We start from the raw sequence: 27,717 nt of genomic DNA, 5'->3' as shown, positions 1-27,717 counted from the left end.
TCAGCCAGCGGCCACTGGGTGTCTGGGACGTGCCAGCGCCCGTGAGCCTGCGGGTGGAGAGTCGTCCTGCTCCTCAGCGGCCCAGAGAGAGAGAGTCAGAAGGCTCGCGGCCACGGCGGGCGCATGGGAGGCAGTGGAGAAGGCCGGAACTCTCAGCCAGCCCCGACTCGCCCAGCAGGATGGAGGGCAAGCGGCGGCCAGGCCCGGGGCCCGGGGTGCCCCCGAAGCGGGCCCGGGGGGGCCTCTGGGATGAGGACGAGCCGTCGGGGCCGTCCCAGTTCGAGGAGGAGCTGGCGCTGATGGAGGAGCTGGAGGCGGAGCGCAGGCTGCAGGAGCAGGAGGAGGAGGAGCTGCAGTCGGCCCTGGAGGGGGCTGCGCACGGTGAGACCTGGGTGGGAACCCCACCCTACAGTCAGCAACAGAGCTGACCTGTAACCTCTGACCCCCAGCCTCGGGTCTGCTTTGAGCTCCACGTGGGGCTGACCTTTGACCTGTGCCAGTATGCCACCTCTGTTGCCTGCAGCTGCTTTCTGACCTTGATCCTTGACCCCATGGTTTCTTGTGAGTTGCCTGCCTGATCCAACCGACCTTCCTGTGCTGAATCGGCCACCTGAAGGGCCGTCGGCTGGGCAGGCAGGCGGTTCCTTACCTCTGAGGGAGAGCCGTGGCTCACGCAGTCCCGTTCCCCCCAGGGCAGCTCTCCCAGACAGCCATAGACCCCCGCTGGCTGCGGCCCTCCCCACCTCCCCTGGACCCCCAGACGGAGCCCCTCATCTTCCAGCAGTTGGAGATCGACCATTATGTGGGTGAGTCTGGGGCCAGGAGCCCCGGATGGGAGGTGGGCCCTGGGCTCCCGGGGTGGAGGCCAGGCCGGGTCAGCCCTGCTGGCTCTGTGGGAGGAGAGGGACATGGGCAGTCCCTGCTCGGGAGACCAGGGCTGTGAGAAGGAGGGACAGGGCTAGGCATGCCCAGAGGGGGCGGCGAGGTGTCTGGTGGGGAGTGTGGAGGGCACACGTATCCAGCTGGACTTCCTGGAGGAGGGGAGCATCGTCCAGCTGAGGCCTGAAGGTAAAGAGCTGACTCCTAGCAGAGGGGCGAGACATGTGGTGTGGCATCCATCCATCCGTCCGTCTATCCACTCGTTTAGTCAGTCAGGACAGCCGAGTGTCTGCATTGAGCCAGGCTCTATTCAGGCGGACCAGGTCCCTGCTTTCAGAGGCTCACGTTCTGGAAGGAGAGGCAGAAGAAAGAAGGACATGGAACATCGGGTGGCCATGAGGGTTATAGAGGAATATAGAGTGGGGTGGGGGTGCTGGACCACGCTTCTTAAAGGTCCAGGATGGTCTCTCCGAGGAGGTGACAAGGAACAAAGGGGACGTCTGGGGAAGAGAGATTCCGGGCAGAGGGTCCCGAGGAGGGAGCAGGTCTGATGGGTTTGAGGCACAGCGAGGTGACCATTGTAGGGGGAGCAAGGGGCGGAGATGAAGGCGGGAGGTTGAGGGTGATCCTGTCGCCCGGCCAGGACTGCAGGGCCCCACCCTGAGCGAGCCTGGGTGCCTTTGGCAGTGGGGAGGCCCACTCCATCGTACGTGTTAGAAGACTCCCCCCGGAGAGAATGAAAAGAAGCTAAGGCGGGAGGGCACGTTGGCATCCACGTATGTGACAAGGACCGTTCTGCGAGCGTATGCAACGTGCTTGGGTCTCCACAGTAAGAACAATCCAGCTTGAAAGTGGGCACAAAACTCACACAGACAATTCGCTGGAGGAGAGACAATGGCCAATGAGCAGGTGGGATGACGCTTTGTGTCATTGGCTCTTGAGGAGACGCACGGGACAGCCATGGTGATACAGTGTGCACCTCAGAGGACGGAAGTAAGATGTGCTGACAGCACCAGGTGCTGGTGGGACGTGACAGCCTGGATGTTTCTTACAGAGTTTAACCTCCTTTCTTGTTCTTTTTTTTTTCTTTTTTTGCTGAGGAAGATTTTCCCTGAGCCAACATGTGTGCCAGTCTTCCTCTATTTTGTATGTGGGTCACCGGCACAGCATGGCCGCTGATGAGTGGTGTAGGTCTGCACCCGGGAACTGAATCCAGCTGCCAAAGTGGAGCGCAGCAAACTTTTAACCACTAGGCCACCAGGCTGGCCCCAGCCTACTCTCTTTTTCTCCATTTGTAGGCTGGGGTTTTTTTCCCAACTTTATTGAGATAAGAGAGTTCAATCTACTCTTACCATAGAGCCCGGCAATTCCACCCTTAGGTATTTACCCCAGAGAAAGAGCAGCCTAGCTTTAGTAGGACCTCTCTTCATGTCCGCCCCAAACTGGAAACAACCCACATGTCCTGCGGTCGGGGAACAGATAGGGAAACTGCGGTCCGCCCACACCACGCGGTGCTTCGCCACAGCGAGAAGGAAGGAGCTGTTGACACACTCGACGGCACGGATGAGTGTCAGAGGCGTCACCCCGAGTGCAAGCCAGATCTAAAGACAGAGCAGGCCATCCGTGCTTAGGGTGGCGGGGGGTGTGTGCTTACGAAGGGGCAGCTCGGGGGAGTGGTCTGGAGCAACAGAACTGCCCAGTCCCCTGATTTTGGGGGTGGTTATGCGAATCTGTATGTGCAATCGAGTTCATAACACTACACACACATAAAGTGATACCACTTTTTTTGTGTGTGCATGAGGAAGATTGGCCCTGAGCTAACATCTGTGCTAATCTTCTCTATTTCATGTGGGACCCCACCACAGTGTGGCTGACAGGTGGTGCTAGGTCCGCACCTGGCGTCCGAACCTGTGAACCCCAGGCTGCCGAAGCTGAATGCACCATCTTAACCACTGCGCCGGCCCCCAATTTTACTTTTTAAAAGAAAAATGTTTTAATTTGCAGCAAAGGGTGGTGGGCTCCCTCTAGCTGCGTGGTAGGAATGGACTGTGGGGGAGGCAGGCTCTCCCCTCCACAGCAGGGCTGAAGTAAGGCGGCAGGGACAGTGCAGAAGTACCCCAAGCTGCAAGGCAGGGGGCTGTGTCCCCGGCACAGGAGGGACCTGGGGAGGGGCACCTTGGAGGAATCTGAGGGCGGCAGCCCCTGCCTTACCCTGTGCCCCCAGGCCCAGCGCAGCCCCTGCCTGGGGCACCCACGCCCTCCCCGGGCTCCGTGCCCGTGCTCCGTGCCTTCGGGGTCACCGACGAGGGCGTCTCTGTCTGCTGCCACATCCACGGCTTCGCGCCCTACTTCTACACCCCGGCGCCCCCTGGTGAGTGGCCCCGACCCGAGAGACCCCTCTCACCCCAGCCCCCCAGAGACCCCTGCGCTTCTGACTGGCCCTCCCCCCCCAGGTTTCGGGCCCGAGCACCTGAGCGACCTGCAGCGGGAGCTGAATGTGGCCATCAGCCGGGACCAGCGCGGCGGGAAGGAGCTCGCGGGGCCAGCTGTGCTGGCTGTAGAGCTATGCTCCCGGGAGAGTGAGTGCCGCCCGGGGCCCAGCGGGTGGGGTCCCTTCGGGCCGGTGCCAGCTCCCTCTGTCCGCAGGCATGTTCGGGTACCAAGGGCATGGCCCCTCCCCGTTTCTGCGCATCACCCTCGCACTGCCCCGCCTTGTGGCCCCCGCCCGCCGCCTCCTGGAGCAGGGCATCCGTGTGGCAGGCCTGGGCACCCCCAGCTTCGCGCCCTATGAGGCCAACGTCGACTTTGAGATCCGGTACTGCCCCTGCCTCACTTCTCCAGCCTCTACCCCGGCTCCTCCTGGTCGGCCTCTGCCCACTGACCCTCGTCCCCCTCCAGGTTCATGGTGGACACGGACATCGTCGGCTGCAACTGGCTGGAGCTCCCGGCCGGGAAATACGTCCTGAGGCCGAAGGGGAAGGTGCGGGGCTCCCCAGGGGCTTGGGCCTGGAGTTGGGACCCTGCAGCCGCTGACATGCCCCGTCCCCACAGACCACACTGTGTCAGCTGGAGGCAGACGTGCTGTGGTCGGACGTGATCAGTCACGCACCAGAAGGGCAGTGGCAGCGAATCGCCCCCCTTCGCGTGCTCAGCTTTGACATCGAGTGCGCTGGCCGCAAAGGTTTGTCCTCGGGGCCCAGCACTCCTCCCTCCTCCCTCTAGATTTTGTGACGTGCCAGGCTCGGCCTGGGCGTCCCTGTGCTGCTTGAGCTGACTCGGGGAGGAGGGAGTGGACACACAAGTGGACAGGTGATTGTAAGACTCGCAGTGTGAAGGAGGGAGTGGTGGAGGGGTGGGGCAGCTTTTCACAGGTGGTGGAGAAGGCTTCGGGTGAGGAGACAAGCCCTGTGAAGAACAGGCTGGGGTGTGGGGTGGGGAGAGCATTCCCCGCAGAGAACAGCAAGTGCAAAAGCCCTGGGGCAGCCCATCCCAGCCTGTGTGAAGGAGAGAGGCCAGGAGGGGAAAGCAGAGGGGCAGCCAGGGCATGTTGTGCCAGGTCTGCAGGCCATGGGGACGGGGAGGAGTGGACGGGCTGGGGGAGATGTGGAGGTGCAGCCACTGTGATGTGTCGTGAGGGAGAGGTGGGAGTCAGGTCCTTGTGTCCCCCTCCTCCCTCCTTGCGCAGGCATCTTCCCCGAGCCCGAGCGGGACCCTGTCATCCAGATCTGCTCGCTGGGCCTGCGCTGGGGCGAGCCGGAGCCCTTCCTGCGCCTGGCGCTCACCCTGCGGCCCTGTGCTCCCATCCTGGGCGCCAAGGTGCAGAGCTACGAGCGGGAGGAGGAGCTGCTGCAGGTGCCTCTCGTTCCACGTCCCCCATTTTCTCGGTACCCCCACCCGACCTCTGCGGCCCAGGCGCGAGGCCATTTTCCGAGTCCCCTGGGCGTGGGCCCCAGATGCTGGGCCACTGCATCCACGGCTCCAGACCCTGTGGTTCGGGGTAGACAGTTCTGCTCTGGGTCCTGCGTGATTTTCAGAAGCACCTGCCCACCATGGGTGGGAGGACTTCGGCTGCACTTGGGGGCTTCTGGAACCTTCCAAGAGTGGGGAAGATCCATGGCAGGGAGGTGACCAGGATGACGACTGGGGTGACCCTGTGTGCTCCCACCCCCAGGCCTGGTCGGCCTTCATCCGCACCATGGACCCCGACGTGATCACCGGCTACAACATCCAGAACTTCGACCTTCCCTACCTCATCTCCCGGGCCCAGACCCTCAAGGTAGGGCAGGGCGGGGGGGGGAGACTTGCCCTCAGATGCCCCACAGGGGCTCTGAGTGTTGGCAGCCACCCTGCGCCGTGTGGTCCACATTGCTCTGCGGACCTGCAGCCCACCGCCCCAGCGCTCCAGAAGCAACCCCGGAAGCCCAGCTCTGGCCCCCTCCCCGCCCTGGTCATAGTACAGAAGGTTCGGTGGCTTTTGCAGAGGCGGAAGAGCATTATGGTTAAGTCAGAAAAGGCTCACGTATTCGGAGGGGCAGACTGAAGTGTGCAGGGGGCAAGGCCGTGTCTTCCAGGCTTTAAGCCATGTCACCGAAAAATAAGGGAAACATTGGTGCGCGTGGCAGAGCCCTGCTGCTTGTGGCGTCTGGCCCTGGGTGTGCGCTGCATGCATCGCTGGCCGCCCCAATGGTACCGTGGGCGCGCGTCGTCCCGGTCTGGTGGCTGGAGTCCACAGTCGAGGCATCGCAGGGCCGGTTCCTTCTCAGGCCTCTCCTGGCTTCTCAGACGTTCCTGGGGGTGACAGCGTCTCCCTGTCTTTCCACCTCGTCTTCCTCCCTGCGTGTCTTCTTGCTCCAGTGTCCCCTTTCTAAGGACACTGTCGCATCGAATCAGTGTTCATTCAAATGGCCTCATCTTATCTTGATCAGCTGCCGAGACCCTGTTTCCCAGCAAGGTCACATTCTGAGGCTCCAGGATTAGGACTGCAGCATCTTTGAGGAACACAATTCAACTCATAATGTGGGGCATATTGTATTATTTTCATTTTTTCCTATGTGTTTGGCCAATTCCATAATGAAGAAAAAGCCATACTTGTGGCCCTGACAGCTCCAGGGAGAAGTCCACCCCATCAGCTTGGCATTTATATCTGGGCCACCACTCCCCTCCCCTCCGCTCCACACCCCTGCCCCCCACTCCCCATTCCGGCCCCAGCTCAGGCCCCTGTCCCCGCTTCCAGCAGACACCTCTCCTGACCCGGGACCCAGCCCAGCATGCTGCCTCCTGCTGGTGCTCCCTCCGGGCTGGCCCCCAGGCCCCACCCCTGTGCCCACTGCCTCCTCGCTGGGCTCGGCATCATCCCCAGTCTGCTCCTCCTCCGGCTCCCCATCAGGGTGCTGCACCCAGCCACTGGGCACCATCCTTGCCTCCTCACCCCACAGCCATCAGGCCCCCAACTCTCCCATCCTGGTCTCCTGTCTCCCCGCCGTCCTCACCAGCCCAGCCCCAGAGGGTCTGTCTGCATCCCCTGGCCGGGGCTCCCAGCAGAAAGAGGGCTGCACCCTAGGGATGACCAGGGCAGCCGCCGCACCCCTGCAGCCCACCCTGCCCATGTGCTCCTCCCTCAGGTGTCGTCCTTCCCCTTCCTGGGCCGCGTGTCTGGCCTCCGCTCCAACATCCGGGACTCGTCGTTCCAGTCGAAGCAGACCGGCCGGCGGGACACCAAGGTGGTCAGCATGGTGGGCCGCGTACAGATGGACATGCTGCAGGTGTGGGGCCGGCCAGCCGTGGTAGGGTGGGGCGGGGTGTCCTCGGGGGCCGCTGCCCGGCCTATGCCCACCACCCCCGTGCCGCGCCTGCCCAGGTGCTGCTGCGGGAGTACAAGCTCCGCTCCTACACACTCAACGCCGTGAGCTTCCACTTCCTGGGCGAGCAGAAGGAGGACGTGCAGCACAGCATCATCACCGACCTGCAGGTGCCCCCACCTCTCACCCATGGACCCCACGGACCACACGTCCGCCGGCCCCGGCCGCCGGCCCCGGCCTCGGCCCTCCGCCTCCCAGCCGATCTCCCACTGCCCTCCTGACCTCTGACCTCCGCCTCCCGCCCTGAGCTCTCACCGCCCTCATGACCTCCGACCTCCATCTCCCACCCCGATCTCTCACTGCCCTCCTGACCTCCGACCTCCCACCCTGATATCTCACCGCCCTCCTGACCTCCGACCTCCATCTCCCGCCCCAACCTCTCACCGCCCTCCTGACCTCCGACCTCCATCTCCCGCCCCAATCTCTCACTGCCCTCCTGACCTCCGACCTCCATCTCCTGCCCTGATCTCTCACCGCCCTGCTGACCTCTGATCTCTGCCTCCGGTCCCTGATTCTCACCTCCCTCCCAACCTCCAACCTCTGTCTCCTGCCCCTGATCTTTCACTACCTTCTTGACCTCTGACCTCTGCCTCCTGCCCCGATCTCTGATCTTACCCTTTCATCTGCTCATCTGACCTGAGCCTCCCACTCGCTCTCCTCACCTTGGACTTAACCTTCCGCTTGTGCCTTTGACCTGCACTTTCACTTCCTGCCCCCGACTTCTCCCCTCACCCTGTCCGAGTGGCCCTGGTTCCTGACCCCACCCATGGCCTCTGGCTCTCCTGCCCCCTCCTCTCTTTCGCCCAGCCCTGCAGACTGCTGTCTCCTCCCCCTGAGCCCCTTGACCCCCTGGCCTCCCCTTCCGCTCGCTCCCCTCCAGCCCCCGCCCTCCCCGAGCCCGACCCCCGCCCGGCCTGATGCCCCATGCCTGTCCCCAGAACGGGAACGAGCAGACGCGCCGCCGCCTGGCCGTGTACTGCCTCAAGGACGCCTTCCTGCCACTGCGGCTGCTCGAGCGGCTCATGGTGCTGGTGAACGCCGTGGAGATGGCGCGTGTCACCGGCGTGCCCCTCAGCTACCTGCTCAGCCGTGGCCAGCAGGTCAAGGTCGTGTCCCAGCTGCTGCGACAGGTCAGTGGGCTGAGCCCAGGGCGGCCCGGCCACCCCACTCCCAGCCGCAGGGTCCTGCCCGTGCCCACCCTCTGTTCCCGCCTCTCCCCTCCAGGCCATGCGCGAGGGGCTGGTGATGCCCGTGGTGAAGACGGAGGGCGGTGAGGACTACACGGGGGCCACAGTCATCGAGCCCCTCAAAGGGTGAGGCCCCGCAGCTGGGTGGGGGTGGCCCTGGGGCTTCCGGCTCTGACTCCCCCACCCCCCCAGGTACTACGATGTCCCCATCGCCACCCTGGACTTCTCCTCGCTGTACCCGTCCATCATGATGGCCCACAACCTGTGCTACACCACGCTCCTGCGCCCCGGGGCCGCCCAGAAACTGGGGTATGGCACCCTCCTCTGCCCATGCACCCCGAGACTGCCCCGGGGCTGGGGACCCAGAGATGCTGGGGAGGGGAGGCGAGACGGGAGAGGTGGGGGAGCCCCAGGGGCTGGAGGAGGAGGAGACAGGGCAGGGGGCCGGCATTACCTTCCACCGTCCTGCCCCCAGCCTGACCGAGGATCAGTTCATCAAGACGCCCACAGGGGACGAGTTTGTGAAGACGTCGGTGCGGAAGGGGCTCCTGCCTCAGATCCTGGAGAACCTGCTCAGCGCCCGGAAGAGGTGGGCTCCTGAGCCACCTGCCCACCCGGCTCAGACCTCACACTTGCTGTGGCTCCTTGGCAATCCGTGTCCCTTGTGGGTCACCCCAGGGCTGCCGGGCCACACTTCCCTGCAGCCGTGTGTGAATTAGAACTAGCTGCTCCCTCCAGACAGCTCCCGTTCACCACCTCTGCTGATGTCTCTGTGCAGTATGCGGCACACACAACTGTACATGGCAACCCTTTCCAGAAAGGCACCCTGACGAGTGCCCAGGCCGGGGCCTGTCATCTTCCCCTGAGACCTAGGATGCTGCCTGAGTGGCCTTTGCTCCCCCCCTCACAGGGCCAAGGCCGAGCTGGCCAAGGAGACAGACCCCTTGCGGCGGCAGGTCTTGGACGGGCGGCAGCTGGCACTCAAAGTGAGCGCCAACTCTGTGTACGGCTTCACAGGCGCCCAGGTGGGCAAGCTGCCATGCCTGGAGATCTCACAGGTGAGTGCTCCGTCCCCACGGCGGGCGGGGGTGAGCTGACAGCCCCCTGCTCTGTGGGTGGCAGAGCAGCAGCTGGAGTCAAGGCCCGGGCAGCCCCAGCTCGCTGGCCTTTTGGGCAGGGGCTCCGTGAGTGTTCACTTCACGCATTTGTCCCACAAACGCTTGCTGAGCATTAGCCATGGGTCGGGCCTCGTGCCCTGTGGGTCCGGCAGGGGACAAAATGGACAAGAGTTCCTGTCCTCGGGGAGGGCCCAGTCTGGTGGGGACGCAGGGTGAGGGCAGTGAGCGTGTATAGGAGAGCAGTGGCGCCAAGGGCTCTGTGGACAAATGGAGCAGGGGTGGGGCGTGCGGCGGCCGTGGCACGGAAGCGACCCCAGCAGTTCCGCTCGTCCGCTCTGTCTCACACAGTCCCCTTGACAGAACCCGTGTCCCCGGCGCTCCACGCCCCAACCCATCTCCTCCCTGGGACCCCATGAGGGTGGGGAGCGGAGGGCAGTTCCCTCCCCCCAATAGGCTGTGTCTCTCTTCAGGGGGCTGGGGTGGGGCTGGGGGTCACCCAGCAGCTCAGTCAGGCTCTGGCGCTGTATTTGCTGTGTCCCTGGTCACCGTTGGAGCAGGCGTGAGGGTCTCCCCTCTTGCTGTTGGCGTGAGGACCTGGTGAGGATGCTCGATGGGCGCTTGGTCAGTGCTCTGCCCCGAGAGGGAATGTGGACAGAAAGCCTGCTGCCTCCCTCCCCGCCCACAGTCACTCCTAGGCCTGTCTACCGGAGGCCGCTCTGCCGCTCAGACAGAAAAACAGATCCATGCAATACCACAAAGGGTCCGAGTCTCTGAGGCCCCAGCTCATGGCCTGGGAAAGGGCTTCCTGTCTAGCTCCTTTCCCTGGAGTTTGGGTCCTGGCAAATTCCAGACTTGGTTACCTCCAGCCATCGGGGGCTCCCTCCCTACCTGGCATTCTGTCAGCCCTCATGTGGCTCTGGGCAGAAGGCTTGGAAGAATTGCCAGTGGGCGGGCCTTCTGGTGGGAGGAGCCTGTGTACACACACACCCACCTGCTGTTTGTGGGCCAAAGACCACCCTCAGATCCAGTCATTTGCTACAAGGACTTAGAGAACTCAAAAGAGCTGGTATACTGGCAGTTATGATTTAATATATACTTTTTTTTCTTGAGGAAGATTAGTCCTGAGGTAACATCTGCTACCAATCCTCCACTTTTTGCTGAGGAAGACTGGCCCTGAGCTAACATCCGGGCCCATCTTCCTCTACTTTCTATGTGGCACGCCTGCCACAGCATGGCTTGCCAAGCGGAGCCATGTCCGCACCCGGGATGTGAACCAGTGAACCCTGGGCTGCCGTAGCAAAACATGCGTGCTTAACCTCTGCGCCACCGGGCCAGCCCCGGCAGTTATGACTTAATACAGGGAAAGGATAGGGATTGAAATCGGCCAAGGGAAGTGGCATGTGGGGTGGGGTCCAGGAGAGACCAGGTGCGAGCTTCCAGTCGTCTCTCCCTGTAGAGTTGTTCAGACAGCGCTCACTTCTCCTGACATCACTGCATGACAGCACATGTGTGGTACCGCCCACCAGGGAAGCTTGCTTACCCGAGCCTTGGTGCCCTGGTTTGGATGTATTTTTTTTGTTTTTTTGTGTGAGGAAGATTGGCCCTGAGCTAACATTTGTTGCCCATCCTCCTCTTTTTGCTTGAAGATTGTTGCTGAGCTAACATCTGTGCCTGTCTTGCTCTATTTTTTTTGTAAGTGGGACTCCAGCACAGCATGGCTTGACAAGTGGAGTGTAGGTCCACGCCCGGGAAACGGACTGGCGAACCCCAGGCCGCCAAAGCAGAACACGGGAACTTAACCACTACGCCACCGGGCTGGCCTCCTGGTGGCCTGGGTTTTTTTTTTAAGATTTTATTTTTCCTTTTTCTCCCCAAAGCCCCCAGTACATAGTTGTGTATTTTAGTTGTAGGTCCTTCTAGTTGTGGCATGTGGGACGCCGCCTCAGCATGGCCTGCTGAGTGGTGCCGTCTCTGCGCCCAGGATCCGAACTCGCGAAACCCTAGCCCGCCAAAGTGGAGCGCGCGAACTTAACCACTCGGCCATGGGGCCGGCCCCTGGCCTGGGTTTTTACTGGGGGTCAGTCACACAGACAGGGAGCACCCGCATCCCTGACCTTACTCAGTCTCCAGCTCTCTAGAGGTCAGGCTGATACTGTGTGGCCTGAGGCCCCACCGTCAGTCACATCAGCACAGACTGCCTGGCGTGGCCCAAGGTCCCAGGTAGACAAAGACACTCTTGTCAGGCGGGACGTGCCAGGGGTTAGAGGTTCCTTCCCAGGAGGCAGCCAAGAGCCGGCCTCTCTTTGGGTGAGGTTAATCCCTGACTACCTGCCACCCATTCCCCTCTCGTTGGCCCGTCATCGTCCCGGGGGGCCTCCCCCACCTCCTCGTTGGAGAGAGTGGGTGTGTGGCCGTCAGCTCCAGCCCCTGAGCAGAGGCCAGGCGGGAGGGCGCAGCTCCGCGTCCCCTGGGCCATCCTCTTGGGGCTGCCACCTCCCATCCTTGTCTGTCTCTTCCCTCAGCCCCTTCCTGGTCCCTGTCTGTTATGTCTCTCTTTCTTGGCCTCTTTCCTTACATCTGTCTCTCAAGCTCATGGGGGCAGGCGATGGAATAATATAAAACTACTGAGTCATTCCAGAAAAAGGAAAGAAAGAGGAACATAGAACGGGTGGAACAGATAGAGGGCAGAGGACACGGGGGTAGATTCAAGCCCAGTGTGATCAGTAATTACACTATATGTAAGTGGCCTACATGCTCTAGTTAAAAGACAAAGATTTTCTGACTGGATCCAAACAAACAGAAGAGCCACACCCATCTCTCCTTGGTGTGTGACCCCCACCCCCACTCCACCAGCCTCAGTTTCCTTACTTGTAAAATAAGACTGTTAGGAAGGAATGGCTTCTCCACGGGGCTGGCACAACCCCCTACCCTGGGGGGCATTTGACAGTGTGTAGGCTCGTTTCTGGTCGCCCAAGGATGGAGAGGTGGCATTGCCAGCTTCTAGAGACGCCAGGAATGTCAGTGGTCCTGCACCACGGAGAGCTGCCCACAGTGTCACTGGCTGTCATGGCACCTCCACGGAGAGAAACACTGAGCTGATGGCCTCTTTGGCTCCAGCCTCTTGAGCAATCATTTGCTGCAGTCGGTTCCTCTGTGCTGGAGCTCCGGCAGGGACCCACCTCTTTCAACAGACCATTAAGGAGCTGCTCAGTAGCCCCATTTTGCAGATTTGGAAACTGAGGCCCAAAGGGGCGGGGCAGCTCACCCAAGCCCACGCCTCCCAGAAGCAGCGGAGGTGGGACCTCAAGCCCACGTTCACTGCAGACGGCCCGGCCCTCACTGCGTGATTCTCTCCCCAACAGAGCGTCACCGGGTTCGGGCGCCAGATGATTGAAAGAACAAAGCAGCTGGTGGAGTCCAAGTACACGACGGAGAACGGCTACAGCGCGAGCGCCAAGGTCAGGGCCGTCCTGCGATGGGACGGGTGGGGAAGCGCAGGGGGCCGGCCTGCATCTCCCCGTGCCTCCTGGTCACACACGCCGCTCCCCAGGTGGTGTACGGTGACACTGACTCCGTCATGTGCCGATTCGGCGTCTCCTCGGTGGCGGAGGCCATGGCCCTAGGGCGGGAGGCCGCCGACTGGGTGTCGGGCCACTTCCCCTCGCCCATCCGGCTGGAGTTTGAGAAGGTAAGTGGCGTCCCAGCAGGGCTCGGAGTGGGCAGAGGTGGGTCTTGCCAGTTTCGGGGGGTCTCTGATTCTCAGGGCGCCTGCAAAGTGTGAGAATGCATTCACGTGGGGCTCCCCTGGTATGTCAGCTCCTGGAAGCCCCGACGTTGCTCATGGTCTCCCTGTGCGGCGCCCTGATCTGGGTTCATGAGCCCCGGTCCCCAGGTCTTTGCTGCCTGGGTTCCCCTGCATTTGGAACCCTGCCGGCCCTCACCTTGGCTATGAAGGACGGTGTCTGTTTTGAAAACCCCGTCAGCCCTGGAGCATCTCTGGTTTTGGGTGTGCGCACTGCCCTGGGCGGCAAGGCCCCTGATGGGGTAAATCTGGGATCAGGGCACCACTGTCCGGTGTGCCCCAGCTCCCCGCGTGTGTCACGGAACTCTCACACCACGTTTTGTCCCCAAGGTTCAGACTTGGGGTGCCCTGCTCTCAGATTTGGAACCTCCCGATTTTGGGAAGTCTCTGCCTCAGGGCTCACTCCGGGCCTCGGTCTCCTCTTTGAGAGGGTGCACTTGTCCCCACCGTCTGCCTCAGGGCTGCCCCAGACCCAGATTTGGGGCTCTCCAGCCTTCACCCCAGCATCTGGATGTCGTGTTTTAGCGCCTGTCCCCTAGGTTTATCCCAGTCTCTTTCAGATTTGGGGGCCCTGGAATGCTGAGGGTGTTCCCGGGCTCAGGCCAGAGTCTTAGGGTGCATCTCCCCAAATGTCTCGATTCCGTGTCACAGGGACCGTCCCTGCCTGTCCTCAGTTTCTGGGGGGAGTCTCAGGGTTGGGGACTGGCCCCCACTGTCTCAGGGGTCTCAGCCACGGCTTCCCCCAGGTCTACTTCCCCTACCTGCTCATCAGCAAGAAGCGCTACGCCGGCCTGCTCTTCTCCTCCCGGCCGGATGCCCATGACCGCATGGACTGCAAGGGCCTGGAGGCCGTGCGCCGGGACAACTGCCCCCTAGTGGCCAACCTTGTCACCGCCTCGCTGCGCCGCCTGCTCATCGACCGGTGGGTGGGACCCTCTGCCCAGACCTGGAGGCCAGGCCGGCCCCTCCTCCGCCAGGCCCGGGAGCCCCCAGCCCCTCCCCCCTGGGCGCCGCAGGTGTTAGAGCCGGCTCTTCCTCAGTGGTGGAGGAGCGGTGGAAAGAGTGTGGGGTTGGACAGCTGTGGGTTCAGGCCCCGCCTCTGCCACTTTGCAGCCCATGGCTGGGCGGGGCCCCTCCCTGCCCTGGGCCTCAGCCCCCAGAGCGCATCCTGGTCCCCCAGCCTTGGGGGCAGTGGAGGTGCCAGCCTGGCCCTCAGCAGCCACTGGTGACGCCTGCCCATCCCGGCCCCCAGAGACCCCAATGGCGCCGTGGCCCACGCACAGGAGGTCATCTCGGACCTGCTGTGCAACCGCATCGACATCTCCCAGCTGGTCATCACCAAGGAGCTGACCCGCGCGGCCGCCGACTACGCCGGCAAACAGGCCCACGTAGAGCTGGCCGAGAGGTCCGCCCACATCGGGAGGGGGCGGGGGCCGCCCAGAAATAGCCCCTCTCCTGCCAGCTGGGCCCACCACTTCCTACGCCCCGCCCACCCCCGCCATCCCACCTGCCCTCACCCGCCCGCCACCCGGGCCTCTCCGCAGGATGAGGAAGCGGGACCCCGGGAGCGCGCCCAGCCTGGGCGACCGTGTCCCCTACGTGATCATCGGTGCCGCCAAGGGCGTGGCTGCCTACATGAAGTCCGAGGTCAGGCCCACCTGGGCTGCCCGCTCCCGCCCAGCCCTCCTCGGCTCTCACTTCTGCTTTCCGAGCCAGGCGGGGAGGGTGTTTCCCTCTGCGGGCCCCACAGGGCCCTGAGGACCGCCCCCCAGCACCCCCTGGGAGACGGCTCCATGACGCTGTGCTCCTGGTGCCCTCGGGAGGGACCCCCGTTATTCTGACCCCTCCCTCCCTTCTGCAGAAGGGGGCCCTAGTGTCTCTGCCTCTCCATCTGTTTCTCTGTCTGTCACGTCGGTCATTGCCATCCAGCTTCTAATGTCCTTGGATTCCTACCAGATGTCCATTGACCTCTGACCCCCACGACCCCTTGCTCAGTCCCCAGTTTCTGTCCCACCTCCTCATATCTCAGCTTCCGGCCTCCAACTCCAGCTCCTGGCCACCTTCATGCTGCCCCCTCCCACCGTGACCTCTGACCTGCCTTGGTGACCTGAGGACTCCGCTTGTGGCCCCCAGCATGGATCACAGAGCCTGTGGCCAGGGCCTCCCATGACCTCTGACTCCATCCCACCCCCATGATGTCACTCGCACCCATGCCCAGTGACTGTCCCACACCATTGCCCCTCACTGGTGACTGAGGACCCCCCATGGCTCCCAGTGCCCCCCACTCCCTCCTGCCTGGCATGTGACTGCGCTCCCTCTTCCCCTGCTGGCCCCCTACTCCTCAGGCCCCCTAGGTGTGACCCTGCCTGGCCGCTGTGCCCGCAGGACCCCCTCTTCGTGCTGGAGCACAGCCTGCCCATCGACACGCAGTACTACCTGGAGCAGCAGCTCGCCAAGCCGCTCCTGCGCATCTTCGAGCCCATCCTGGGCGAGGGCCGCGCCGAGGCCGTGCTGCTGCGTACGGGGGCACCCCGGGCGGGTGGGGGCGGGCGCCGGGGGGCCAGGGAGGGCCTGTGCCCACCGCCTGCCCTCGCCTGCAGGGGGGGACCACACGCGCTGCAAGACGGTGCTCACAGGCAAGGTGGGCGGCCTCCTGGCCTTCGCCCAGCGCCGCAGCTGCTGCATCGGCTGCCGCACGGTCCTCAGCCACCAGGGTGAGCGCGGCCCCGACCCCAGCCCCGGTCCTGACCCCAGCCCAGACCTCAAAGCCTGGCCCTTGGGCCCCTGCCCTCTGCTCCCATCTGCCATCGCCCGAGGTCCCTGGCACCCACCCCACCTGCCAGCTCTGCTGCCTGGATGGCCGCTGGCCCTCATGGGGGGCTCCTGTCTGCCGTCACCCCGACAAGGGTCCTGGGCCCTCCGGCCTGGGAGTTCCCCCGGGGAGTTTTTCCCGCACACTCGGTCCCTTGTTCTCCCGTCTCCGGGACTTTCAGAAGCCGGGATGGGCAGCGGGCGGGGAAGGGGCGGGGAAGGGGTGGGGAGGGGGCAGCCCGGCCCTGGCGCGGCCCCAGCTCGCTGGCTGACCCGCCGCCCTCCCAGGAGCCGTGTGCAAGTTCTGCCAGCCCCGGGAGTCGGAGCTCTACCAGAAGGAGGTGAGGGGTCGGGGGACGGGGGGCCCGGGGACTGGGGGTCAGGGCTGCCCGCTCAGCCCTGTCCCCCCCCAGGTGTCCCACCTGAACGCCCTGGAGGAGCGCTTCTCGCGCCTCTGGACCCAGTGCCAGCGCTGTCAGGGCAGCCTGCACGAGGACGTCATCTGCACCAGGTGCGCACACCCGGGGGACCCCCGGCCGCCCAGCTTCCCTCCAGGCTCTCTGCAGACCACTGCCCCGACTCCGGGGGCTGCAGGGGCTCGGGCTCCAGCGCCCCACCCCACATCCCCTCCTGGCCGTGGGGTCTCGCTGACCCTTGGTGTCCTGGCCTGCAAAACAGGCCACTGCCCATCCCAGCCCTGCCAGGGGTGGGGGCTGCTGAGCGGGGAGGGCTGGGCACCAAGTATCTGCTGGGGAACGGCCATGCGCAGGCGCGCAAACATGCACATGCACACTGACACACACACACTCTGGGCCCCCTCCCCCAGGGCGGGGCCGGGCTTTCCCCAGGGAACAGGTGGGCGGGGCGGGTTCCCACGCCAGGTGACAGGTGATATACGGCTGGTGGCCTGGCGCCTCGGCGGGCACCCGCTGTTATCGGCTCCCCCCATGCCCGCTGAGCAAACAGCCCGCCGCCAGATGGGGGTTGGGTGGGCAGCACCCGGGGGCCAAAGTCCTGGGAACGGCCCCCGCCCCATCCCTGGGCCAGGCGGCGGGACCTGGGCAGCTGGCCCTGACCCCGGCCCTGACCCCACCCGCAGCCGGGACTGCCCCATCTTCTACATGCGCAAGAAGGTGCGCAAGGACCTGGAAGACCAGGAGCAGCTTTTGAGACGCTTCGGGCCCCCCGGCCCCGAGGCCTGGTGACCTCTCAGCTCGGCCAGCTTCCCACAGGGCCTCGGGGTGGGATTGGCGGAGGATGAATAAAGTACAGGCCTTTTGTTACTTGGCGCATCGTGGTCTCTGGGGGGACAAGGTTCACTGTCACAGGCCCTGGGTCTGTCACCGGCTGGGTCACCTCCACTCACTGGGATCCCCCGACCCCTGGAGGCCCCTACTGGACCCCTCACCCTCCCTGCCATGCCCCTGGGTTTCTGCCTCTGCTGCCAGCCCCAGGCAGGTCGGGCCTGCCTCAGTCTCCCCCTGTGACACCCCCCCGCCCCAGGGAAGCCCTTTCCACACAAGCTGCTCTGTGCACCTCTCTACCCCCCGGGAGGGGTGGCCACCCCGCCCTCCAGGTGCTGCCCTGTTTCCCAGGCCTGGGGCAGCCCCTGACACTGAGGCTCCCACTCCCCAGCACGACCGGGGACCCCCCTCCCGTGTCGCACACCCACGATGTTTCCACCTCGGGGTCCTCACTGGCTGCGGGCCTGGGTTTTCCTCGGGGACCCCCCCAGTCCACATCCACTGACGAGAGCCTGGGCACCCCCACCTTGCCTTCTGACAACATGGGTGCTGCGTCTGCTGTCGGTGTCACCCAGCAGGCTCCCCAGCCCCCCGCAACCTGCTCCCCTCCGGCTCCGGGGCCCAGACCCTGCCCCTGTTTATTGACCCCCTGTCACTGGTCACAGGAGCCCCTGACCCCTCCTTTACTTTTCCAGGGCACCCCCAATCCAGCTCCTCTCCCAGAATCCCTACACCTCAGGGTCAGCCCCCCACCTCTGACCGTGGGGATCCCCAAATCCAGAAGGCCCCCAGGCCCGCCCTCCCCACCACGTGACCAAGAGATTGTGCAATCCAGCCCCCTCCCCTAACCCCCTCCCTGAGGGGATTTTCGAGGAGGGCTGAGCTCAGGCCAGCCGGCACCCCTGCCCCCCCCAGGGGGCTGGGCCAAGGTATAAATAGGGGTGGTGGCTGCAGCAGCAGCACACCCAGCCCGGGACAACCATGCTCGCCCTGGAGGCCGCACAGTGAGTGGGGGCCCCTGAACCTGCACCTGGACCCCCCCCCCCCAACGCTGCCCCAGCCGCCTCCCCCAGGGGTGGTGGTCCCTGCCCCACGGGGGGGGGTGCAGGTGTGTGGGAAGCTAGGGGGTCCACACTGTCTCTCACCCCTTTGGGGTCGCTCTTTTCTCGTCTCTCACCTCGTATTCTTTCTTCCATCCCATCTCTGTCTCCCCTGGACCCCAAAGATCTTTCCTGGGACACTGGTTTCCCTCCCTCCTGCCGACGCCTCTCCCCGGGGGCCCTCCAGCTTGGTCTCCGTCTCCCCATCTCCTGCTGGGTCTCCCTCCATCTCCCGCTCGCTGCCTGTGTCTGCCTCTTGCCCCGACTCTTTAGGTTTCGGGGTCTCTGCTCTCTGCCTCTTGCTCCCTCTGTCTCTTTTCCTATTCTCTCTGTCCTCCAGCCTTCTCTCTCCTTCTGTCTCCCCGTCGCTCCTCCACCCGCTCTCTCCCTCTCTGGGGCTGCGCGAACATCTCTCTCCACACTTTCTCCCTTCCCTCCTCGCCTCTCTCCCCCTCGGCCGAGTCTCTTCTGTGTTTTCCCATCTTTGCCTAGGTGTCTCTCCATCTCTCTTCTCTGGTCCAAGGTGGACCCATTGCACCAACTTGATAATGGGGGCCCCCTCCCCCGCCCCCACCCGCCCGCTGGCGCCCACACCTCCTCTTCAGGGACTTTCTCTCCCTCACTTTCCCTGCCCCCCCACAGCCTCAGTCTATGCAAATCCCAGGGGAGGGGGGACATTTGCCTGGCCCCTGCCCCCTGCTTCCTGTCCCGGTGGGGGAGTGGGGGGACTGTGGTGGGGCTGGTCTCACACAGGGACACACAGCAGTGAGCCTCGGTGGTCACAGCTGCAGGCGCTTCCCCCCATCCCCCCACCGTCCGCACCCCAACCACTTGGAGACTCAGGTGGCTGAAGGCCCCCCTGACATGCCCCTGCATCTCTCCCCCTCCAGGCTCGAAGGGCCACACTACAGCTGTCTGGTGAGTTGGGGCCCTGGGGGCCAGGGAGGGGTGTGGGGGACCCACGCAGCCCACCGGGACCTCCCTGCCTCAGTTTCCCCTTCTGCTCCTTCCTGTCACTTTGTCTTCTCCGGATCTCCCAGCGCCACCCTCCACCCCTCCTTCCCCCCCACCCCCATCTCCATCACAGACGTCCTTCCCTCTCTCAGGCTCTGGGTCCACATCCTTGCATGGGGGAGGGGGGCGTCCTCCTGTCGTCAACTTTGTGTCTCTCCCTCTGTCCATCCCACATTCAGCAAATCGACTTCCTTCTTCTCTTCTCATCTTGGCTTTGTCTTTTCAAAAGTCGAGTCTGTCAGACTTCAGACACACAGACCCACCGCTCATAAACCCACAGCCCCGTCCGGGAAGTAAAACCCGCTCACAACCTTGGAGGAAACCTCCTCCAGGCGCCCCTCCCTCAGCGCATCCCCCGCCGCCTCCAACTTGAAGACTTTCGCTTTTTTGAAAAGCTGAGGGAAACTCACAAGCCCGGAAAGTGACAAATCTTGTATGCAGCTCAGTGAGGTTTTACATTATGCACACATCTGGGTAACCACTAACCAGGCCAAGATATAGAACATTTCCGGCCCTCTGGAAGATTCCCTCACCTCCCTTCCCGATCAATACCTGCCTCTGATATTTTCCACCATGTTCTGAACTTTACATAAAGCCATCTGGCAAGGTGTCCCTTTTGGGGTCTGGCTTCCTTCCCTCAAGGTTAGCTGTGTGCTGGGCATCGCTCCTTTTTCCTTGCTGTCTAGTACTCCCTCGCAGGACCAGGCCACTGCTAATGTGTCCGTTCTCCTGTGCATGGGCGCCACGGGGCTACGAATTCAGCTGCTCTGATTATCCTGGCACCAGGCTATTGTGTGGACACATATTTTCATACCCATGAATGAGTACCCATGAATACCCAGGAATGAGATGGCGGGTCATCAGGATGATGTATATCCAGCTTGAGACTTTATGAGACTTTAATTGCTAAACAACCCGTGATTCTTGAGACGAATTGAAGTGATATGGAGGTGGACAAAGGAAGCATGAGACTTTGCCTCTGTAAAAACACCCCCACCCTTCACCCCACCCCCTTCCACGCCGTCCCAGGTGCAACGACCTGCCGACTGGGTCCTGGCGAGGAGCTGGGCTTCCCGAGAGCCCACCTCTTAGAGGGACCCGGCTGCTGTGTCGCTCTCTGAGCCCCTGGGTCTCTGTTTCTATGCGTCTCTGCCTGTGTCTCTCATTCTCTGTGTGCGTGTGCGTGTGTTTCTGCTGTGCGTCCGTCTCCTCTCTCTGTATCTCTCTGTCTCTCTCTTTGCCCCTGTCTCTGATGCCTAGTCTCTCTCTCTCACTCTGTCTCTCTGCGTCTCTGTCTCCTTCTCTCTCTCTTTTAGTTCCTGTGTCTCTCTCTTTCCCTCTCTCTCCCCGTCCCTGTGGGAGTCCCCCGGCGGGTCCAGGGTGGGGGTGGGGGGCTCCCCGCAGCCTGGGATCACTCCTCCGTCTCCCCCACCCCCATCAGTACCCAGATGGAGTCTTCTACGACCTGGACAGCTGCAAGCACCCTGGCTACCCAGACTCGGAGGGGGCTCCTGGTGAGTGACGCCTGCCCAGCCCCCTCCCCACCTGCCCCTTCGGCCCATTTCACAGATGGGAGAGCTGAGGCCCAGGGGAGGCCGTCAGCTAGCAGAGCAGGACCAAGTGAGCCCGGGCCTCCAGGCCGCCTCCCTTTCCTCTCCCACCCACCCTGCTCGCCCATGCAAATCCTTGGGTCAGAGATTTGCACAGCCCACAATGGCCCCTCTGTGCCGGGGGCTTCCAGTGGGAGGGGGCTGAGGCCAGACCTCCCGGCTTCTGACTCAGTGCCCTTCCCCCAGACTCCCTGTGGGGCTGGACTGAGGCCCCAGCTGTCCCGGCCGCCTCCTTTGAAGCCTATGACCCGGCCATGGCCACCTTCAGCCACCCCCAGGGTGTCCAGCTCTGTTACGGACCCTCAGCCTACAGCCCTGCGGGTAGCCTCGACCTGGCCCCCAGCCTGGAGGCCCCGGGGCCCGACTTCCGGGCGTACCCCACGGAAGACTTCCCCAGCCAGGTGAGGGGACATTTTCCATCCCGTCATTTGAGTGACACCCACTAGGTGCCAGGCTGTGTACCCATTGACTCTTCATCCCTCTGCCCAGCCCCGGAGGTTAAGCACCCTGTTGTTCCTCTGCACGAACCAGCCACAGAGGCACAGAGCGAGCCAGGGGCCGCACAGACAGCTGTTACTGTTTTGGGCAGGCTTTCCCGGAGGTGGCCTGGGGGTCCCCTGGCCACGCAGATCTGAACCGAGGCCAGAGTGCAGGCTGTAAACAGCGGGGAGGGCCATAGGCGGGGCCGGGGAGGAGGAAGCTGAGGGATGAGAGCTGAGCGAGGGAGAGCAGGGAGCCCCGGACTGCAGGTGACCCCAACCTTCCACAGACCCTCGGCCCCCTGGCGCAGCCCCTGTACCCCAGCCCCGTGCTGTCGGAGGAGGAGGATCTCCTGCTGGACAGTCCCACTCTGGAGGTCTCAGACAGCGAGTCGGATGAGGCCCTCATGGCTGGCTCCGAGGGGAGGGGATCCGAGGCAGGTATGTGGGAGCAAGTTGGGGGGGGGGGGGCGACGCCAACTGGAGATGGAGGGAGGGGGCTAAAGGAATCATGGCCTCCCAAGCACTCCAGCACTGAGGGTGGTTGGCAGGTCTGCCGTCTACTGGCTGTGTGACCTTGGGCAAGTGGCTCTACCTCTCTGTGCCTTGGTTTCCTATCTGTGCAATGTGGATGTCTATTACTGGTGGCTGGTTGGGAGGATTAAGTGGGATAATACATATAAATGAAACAGCAGTGCTTGCCGTGATGCTCAGTAAGTCTTTACCAGAATTATGGACACAACAGCGACAAAATAATCCTAATATCAACTCACATCTATTTCACCCCTGCTTCTGCCCACGTGCCCGACATCCATTATGTGTGGCCCCTAGAAAGTTGGGATTATTAGTTACTTTCCCCACATGGGCCTCGATTTCCCATCTGTAAAATGGGCGTCCTCACCATCATCCCCAAATCGTGGGGTTACGAGGAAAATTAAATGTAATTGTAAAGTGCCCAGCCCAATGCCTGGCCCCTAGTCCGTCACAAAGGTGGGTGAAAGTCAAACACACACACACACCTTAGCCTCATTGATAGCTGAGGAGACACCAGCTCAGAGCGGTTAAGTCACCACCCCAAGCTCACACAGCTGGGAAATGGCAGAGGCCGGGTTCTTGTATCCAGTGCCCTGCTGGGAACCCACCCCCACCCCCAAGCTCTGTGGGGCTCTTGCTGCTTGGAGGAGCCCAGGAGTCAGAGCCCCTGGCCTCTCCCCGGATCCCAGCCCCTCTGGGGCTGAAAGGCTGGGAGACCCGGAGCTAGAGAAATCGGCCAGCCGATTAAGACCCCCTCCAGATCTCATGCCACCAGTCAGCTTTTTTATAAGCCTTCGAGAGAGAGCATTGGCGTCCCATTTCACAGATTCACTCACGGGCTCGAGAAATATGGGTTACCACGGGCTGGCCACCCAGCAGGGCACAGGCCAGACGCAAATCCTGGCAAATCAAGCAGGGAAGGGGGGATGGGGGTTCTGGTGACACAGCCTCGGGGCCAGGAGCCACTTGCCCCGAATGGGAGGGACGGCGCACAGACAGAGCCACGCGGGTGTATCTCACAGCCGCCTCCCTCACCCAAATTATCCCGATGGGGAGGCTGCGGCTTGGCGGGGGCCGGGGCGGGGTGGGTGCGGACCCGAAGGACGCCTCCCCTAAGACCCCCTCCCCACCCCGCAGGGGCCCGCAAGAAGCTGCGCCTGTACCAGTTCCTGCTGGGGCTGCTGACGCGCGGGGACATGCGCGAGTGCGTGTGGTGGGTGGAGCCGGGCGCCGGGGTCTTCCAGTTCTCCTCGAAGCACAAGGAGCTGCTGGCGCGCCGCTGGGGCCAGCAGAAGGGCAACCGCAAGCGCATGACCTACCAGAAGCTGGCGCGCGCCCTGCGCAACTACGCCAAGACCGGCGAGATCCGCAAGGTCAAGCGCAAGCTCACCTACCAGTTCAACAGTGATCTGCTGTCCGCCCCGCACCGCGCCTGAGCCCGGGGGGCGCTCTCCGGGGCTCCACGCCTGTGTCACGTTGGCGTCCCCACACCCTAGGTCAGAGGACCCGTGCATCCCCACGCTGCGGGGGGAGCAGGGCTGCCGTCATCTCTAAACACTGCCCCGGGCCCCTCTGGGACCCCCCCGGGCCCCGATCTTGTCTGGGGCCCCTCTGGGATTCCCTTGTCATGTCCAGGAGCCCCGGGATCCTCATGTCTCGGGTCCTAGGACCTGTAGACGACTCTGCTATGTGTCTGTGTGGAGGGGGGGCGGGGTAGTGCTTCCAGCATCCCAAGAACGCCTCTGGGATCCCCTTATGATGTCTGAGATCCCCCAACCAGGCCGGGGACCTCTCTGAGATCCCCTGTGTGTCTAAGACCCCCTCAATCTCATCTGGGGGACAGTGAGCCCGCAGATCGTCACACCAGGAGGTGCGCCCTGCCAGCGACCCGGAGCCCTGGCCCGGGTCTCTCTGGGATCCCCTTCTCATGTCTGGGTCCCTCAAGTCAGATCTGGGATCTCCTAGTCATGTCTGGGCCCTCTGCGAATTCCTTATCACGTCTCAGATCTCCGTGCCCGGCCAGCTGTGACTCTTGTGTCCTCTCTGTCCCCCCAAGTGCTTTTGTCATCTTTGAGATTCCCGTAGTTCTCTGGAACTTTTCTGTGTCTGGAATTCTCCAGTCACATGTGGGGCCCCTCCGGGATCCTTTCGTCACGTCTGAAGTCACCGTTGTCAAGTCTGGGGGGGACCTCAGTGAACCTTGTCGTGTCTGGGTCACCTCTGGGACACCCTCATCTGTCTGGGATCCTCCCATCGCATCTGAGCGCTCCCCCCACCCCCGTCCTCATCTGAAATGCCTCTTTGGGGACCCCACCAGCAGCCTTGAGTTCTCAAGGGGTCCCTTCTTCTGGGTGCCCTCGGAGGGCCGTGCTGGGGATCAGTCTGGCCAGTCAACCGATTTCTGCATGATCCTGGCAGCCCTCCCATGTCATTTCTAACCAGAGGCCTCAAACTGGTGACACCCTCCGCCGGCCCCGCGGGGCAGATCAGCTCCCTGGTGGTGTTTAGTTTGCTGTGGTGGGTTTAGTGTGTGTGGTTTTTTTTTTTTTTTTGGCGTTTTTTTTTTTTTGACGGGGGATACGAATTAGCTGACATTTCAAAATAAGGCGGTTATGCATACTCCTCCACTTAAAACTTGGCACAGTCCAGCAACGGTGGGCCAGCTTGGCGGTGTGGAGGGGCTGGAGCAGGGTGGCGCCCCCTCCTAATGGGACCTGTGTTCTCCAGTCTGCCCGGGGCCCTGCCATCACCCCTGGCTGTCACACCCCAGTGGCTTCGCTCAGTCGCCCGTTGGGCCCCACCCATTTGTGTTTTGACCCCTGGTGTGAACCGAGCCGGAGGTGAAGTCTGGATGAACCGTGGGAGCTGGGATCGGAAACCCCCCTGGGGCGTCCGCGGCTGTGGGCTGCGAGACCGGAGTCCCAGGTCCCTGAGCCTGGGTGGCTGGGGGATCTGGGGTGAAAGACTTCCTGCTCCTGGGCCTCAGTTTGTCCCTTCCATGAAAGGGGAGAGGAGGAGGAGGAAGATGGCAAAAGTCCCTTGCAGCCCTGCCGGGCAGAGCAGGCCTTTGACACATCCTCTGAAACCCACCCACCACCCACTGACGGCCGCGAGGAGCGTGCGGAAGGAGCGCGAGGACCCACAGAGGGAGGAGGTCCTCCTGGGAGCGCCCAGCGGCTGGTAGCGGAGCCCAGGCTGGGACCTGCTCTCAAGAGGACAGCGCCCCCCTGGACGGGGGCGGCGTGGGAGGGGCGTGTGGGGGACAGAATGTCCCCCCAGGGCCTCCTCTTGCAAATAAGGTGCCTTTTGCAAAAACTACCATCGTCACCCCAAGTGTGGAATAAAATAAACTAAAGAAACAAATCAAGGCAGACAGACTTCCTAGGAGCCTCTGTCAGGGACTGCAAGTGCTGCCGTCCGCCAGGCCGTCAGAGACGCTGCGACGGCGAAGGAGGAGGCAGTCAGAGCCAGATCGGCCTGAGCCTTGAAGGCCGCGGTGAGGGCTTGAGATCCAGGCTCTGGTGGTTCGGTTCACTGTGTGTCTCCCTCTCTTCCTGACGACTGGAGTTCTGCCCCCTCCTCTCGCTGCTTCCCTAGCTGTCGGTGGGCGTCTCTGTGCCCCTCTCTCTGGATCCAGCCCTCGGGCTGGCGGGGCGGGGCGCGAGGCCCCAGGTGGCAGCTCCGCCCTCCCGGGAGCTGCGGGTCCACCGCCTCGCTGGGCTCCCGGAGCGGCGCGGCAGTCTGCCTGGCAACCCGTGACGTCACGCGGAGGCTGCCTCCGGGTTGGCTTGGCGCCCCCTGGAGGCGGGACAGTTTCCGGCTCTAAGGGGCTTTTGGAAAAGCCGGAGGGGGGAGCTGGGAAGGAAGAAAACCCGGAGGGACTTGTCTTCCCTACCACCGGCTCCTTCACCCTTCATTACTCCCCCCCCCAACACCGTCTTCGCCGTCACCCCAAGCCCCCCGAGTGCCTCCCCGCCCTCCTCCCCACATCACCTGGTGTCCGCAAGACCCTCTCCGCCCCCATCCCCTCCCCCTACCTCCTTCGCCTCCTCGACCCGGCGTCCAGCCTCCACCACCCCCATTCAGAAAGCCACAGGTCCCCCTGCCGGGAAGGGCGCCAACGTCCGGGCAGCCCTCCAGGGCCTTCCCGGCCTCCCGGCCCGCCCCCGCGGGGGGCACCCGCCCCTCCCCCGCGTCTGGTGCCCGCCGCGCCCGCTCCGGGAACCGCCGCGGCGAGCGGGCCAGGCGCGGTCCCAGGAGAGGAGGCGGCCAGCCTGGGGTCCTAGGTGGCCGGGGCCCCAGGCCTTCGGGTGTGCCCACGCCCGGGCGCTGGCCTCCGGAGTCCCCGAGCCCCAGTGCCCTGCCGGCGGGCACGGAGACCTCCTCCCCCCCGCAGCCGTCCTGCCTACGCTGGGAAACCGGACCCTCCCTCCCGGCTCTAGTTTCCCGAAAACTCCTGACTTGCATATGCTAAGAATGGCTTTCTAGACCCCGTCTTCCCTCCCCTCCCCCCAGGCCGGAATTCTGGCTCCCAGCTCTCACCCTTTCTAGACCCCAGCCCCTGGCTGTCCCTCCTCCTAGGACCTAGGAGTCCAGGCCTTCATCCTTCTCCTTCCTCCAAGACCCAAAATCTGGGCCCCAGGTCCCTTCTGCCCCCAGACCCAGGAGTCCAGGCCACCAGCCCCTCCTCCCTCAGACCCAGGAGTCCAGGCCCCCAGCCCCTCCTCCCTCAGACCCAGGTGTGGGAACCCCAGCCCCCTCCTCCTTGGGGACCTGGCATCGAGCCACCGCCTTGTCCAGCTGTTATTTCTCGCCCTTTAGAACACGAGGGTGGAATGTGGGGCGGCAGGGGAGGGTGGGGAGGCACATCCGATGCCTCCCAGAGCCTCCTGGGAGTCTCTGGCCTCCTTAAAGGGCTCCCCCTGGGGGCCCACCTGTCCTCCCCAGGGCCCAGCAGGACACAGCTGCGGTCAGAGGAGCGGGAGGAGGTCCGCCGACATGCCTGAGGCAAAACCAGGTGGCTTTCCGGTCTCCCTCCCTATGTGGAGATGCATCCTCTTTTCCGAGTGGGGGACCAGGGGCCCCTCTCTTTGTGGGTTTGGGAGGATGCAGTGCCTTCTCTGTGCGGGGAGGGGTTCCTTCCTTGTGTTGGGGTGGGGGGTCCCCTTCCCTGTGCCGCTAGGGCATTCCTTTCTCTGTAGGGAGTTGAGGGCCATCTATGGGTGCAGATGGACATTCTCTGTGAATTTGAGTCCCTTTTTATCCATGGGGATGGGAGTCCTGTGGATGTAGACTGGGGAGTCTTTGCGTGGCGATTAGGGTCCTCCACATTTGGGGATGGGGGCAGCTGGGAGGGGACCGGAGCCACTTCCCTGAGGATTGGGGCGATTCTCTATAGGAGAATGGGGCCCTGGTGTGTGTAGAGGTGAGGGGTTCCTGTCTGCGTGGTGAGCAGAGCTCTTCTCTGTCCAAGGATGAGGGCATCTCGTTTCTATGGGAACTGAGGCTTCCCCAGGTAGGAATTAGGGGACCATCTCCATCTAGGGGCCAGAGCACCTTTCTTTATTTGCAGTTTGGGGGCCCTTCTTTCAGTCGGACTGGGGGGCATTTCTTTATATGAGGTGGGGGCTTTCCCTCTATGCGGGAGTGAACAGGAGAGACACAGCCCCAGGAGGAGTCCTCCTTCTGGGGTGTCCAGTCTGCTGGCACCAGGCCAACCAGGCTCTGGGGTGGGAGTCCAGCCCCTTGGTGTAGCTGGAGCCCTGGAGGGCCGGGAGCCAGAAGACAGAATAGATGAAAGATGCTGTGGTCAGCACAAGGTGTCCAGTTTCCAGCCCAGAGGAAGAGCTAATTATACCCCCAGAACCCAAAAGGTCAGGGCCTGGTGGCCTGGGTGGCAGGGGCATGGCCTGTCTGGGGAGAGAGGCGAGGGGAAATCTGATCACACAGATTCTGGGGATTGGAGATAAATTTACGGCTGCATGGGCAAGACTCCTGCGTCTGAGGGAGGAGGGGCTGGGAGCTGGACTCCTGGGTCTGAGGGAGGAGGGGCTGGGAGCTGGACTCCTGGGTCTGAGGGAG

At 63.1% G+C, this 27,717-nt stretch overlaps 2 protein-coding genes across 3 annotated transcripts in view; both read left to right on the top strand.

Moving 5' to 3' along the window:
• Nucleotides 1-14: 14 nt before the first annotated feature.
• POLD1 (DNA polymerase delta 1, catalytic subunit) lies at nt 15-24,089 on the top strand. 2 transcript variants are annotated; one of them, XM_046684263.1, is made up of 30 exons: nt 15-381; nt 693-806; nt 3,104-3,250; nt 3,333-3,458; nt 3,526-3,694; nt 3,778-3,859; nt 3,931-4,060; nt 4,565-4,731; nt 5,051-5,155; nt 6,501-6,641; nt 6,737-6,847; nt 7,676-7,867; nt 7,962-8,050; nt 8,117-8,233; nt 8,400-8,513; nt 8,835-8,982; nt 12,405-12,500; nt 12,593-12,730; nt 13,591-13,766; nt 14,097-14,249; nt 14,389-14,491; nt 15,230-15,362; nt 15,445-15,558; nt 15,944-15,996; nt 16,069-16,166; nt 18,890-18,917; nt 20,455-20,527; nt 20,810-21,024; nt 21,393-21,543; nt 22,774-24,089. In XM_046684263.1, exons 1-30 carry the CDS (start codon nt 180-182, stop codon nt 23,070-23,072), a joined length of 3,984 nt encoding a protein of 1,327 aa, XP_046540219.1. In that variant the 5' UTR covers nt 15-179; the 3' UTR covers nt 23,073-24,089. The 2 variants fall into 2 exon arrangements, with proteins under 2 accessions (XP_046540219.1, XP_046540218.1); XM_046684262.1 differs by lacking the exons at nt 18,890-18,917; nt 20,455-20,527; nt 20,810-21,024; nt 21,393-21,543; nt 22,774-24,089 and adding an exon at nt 16,755-16,942 and having other exon boundaries at nt 20-381.
• Nucleotides 24,090-26,619: 2,530 nt separating this feature from the next.
• The window catches only part of MYBPC2 (myosin binding protein C2), a 24,033-nt gene continuing 22,935 nt past the window's right edge, over nt 26,620-27,717 (top strand). The window contains 1 exon segment of the mRNA XM_046681903.1: nt 26,620-26,653. Within this exon segment, the coding sequence (XP_046537859.1) occupies nt 26,635-26,653 (19 nt within the window). The 5' untranslated portion in view covers nt 26,620-26,634.

Source organism: Equus quagga, chromosome 13 (assembly GCF_021613505.1).
Source record: "Equus quagga isolate Etosha38 chromosome 13, UCLA_HA_Equagga_1.0, whole genome shotgun sequence".
Lineage (NCBI taxonomy): Eukaryota > Metazoa > Chordata > Mammalia > Perissodactyla > Equidae > Equus > Equus quagga.
Note: the sequence above shows the minus strand (reverse complement) of the source record. Positions and strands in the feature narration are given on the sequence as shown.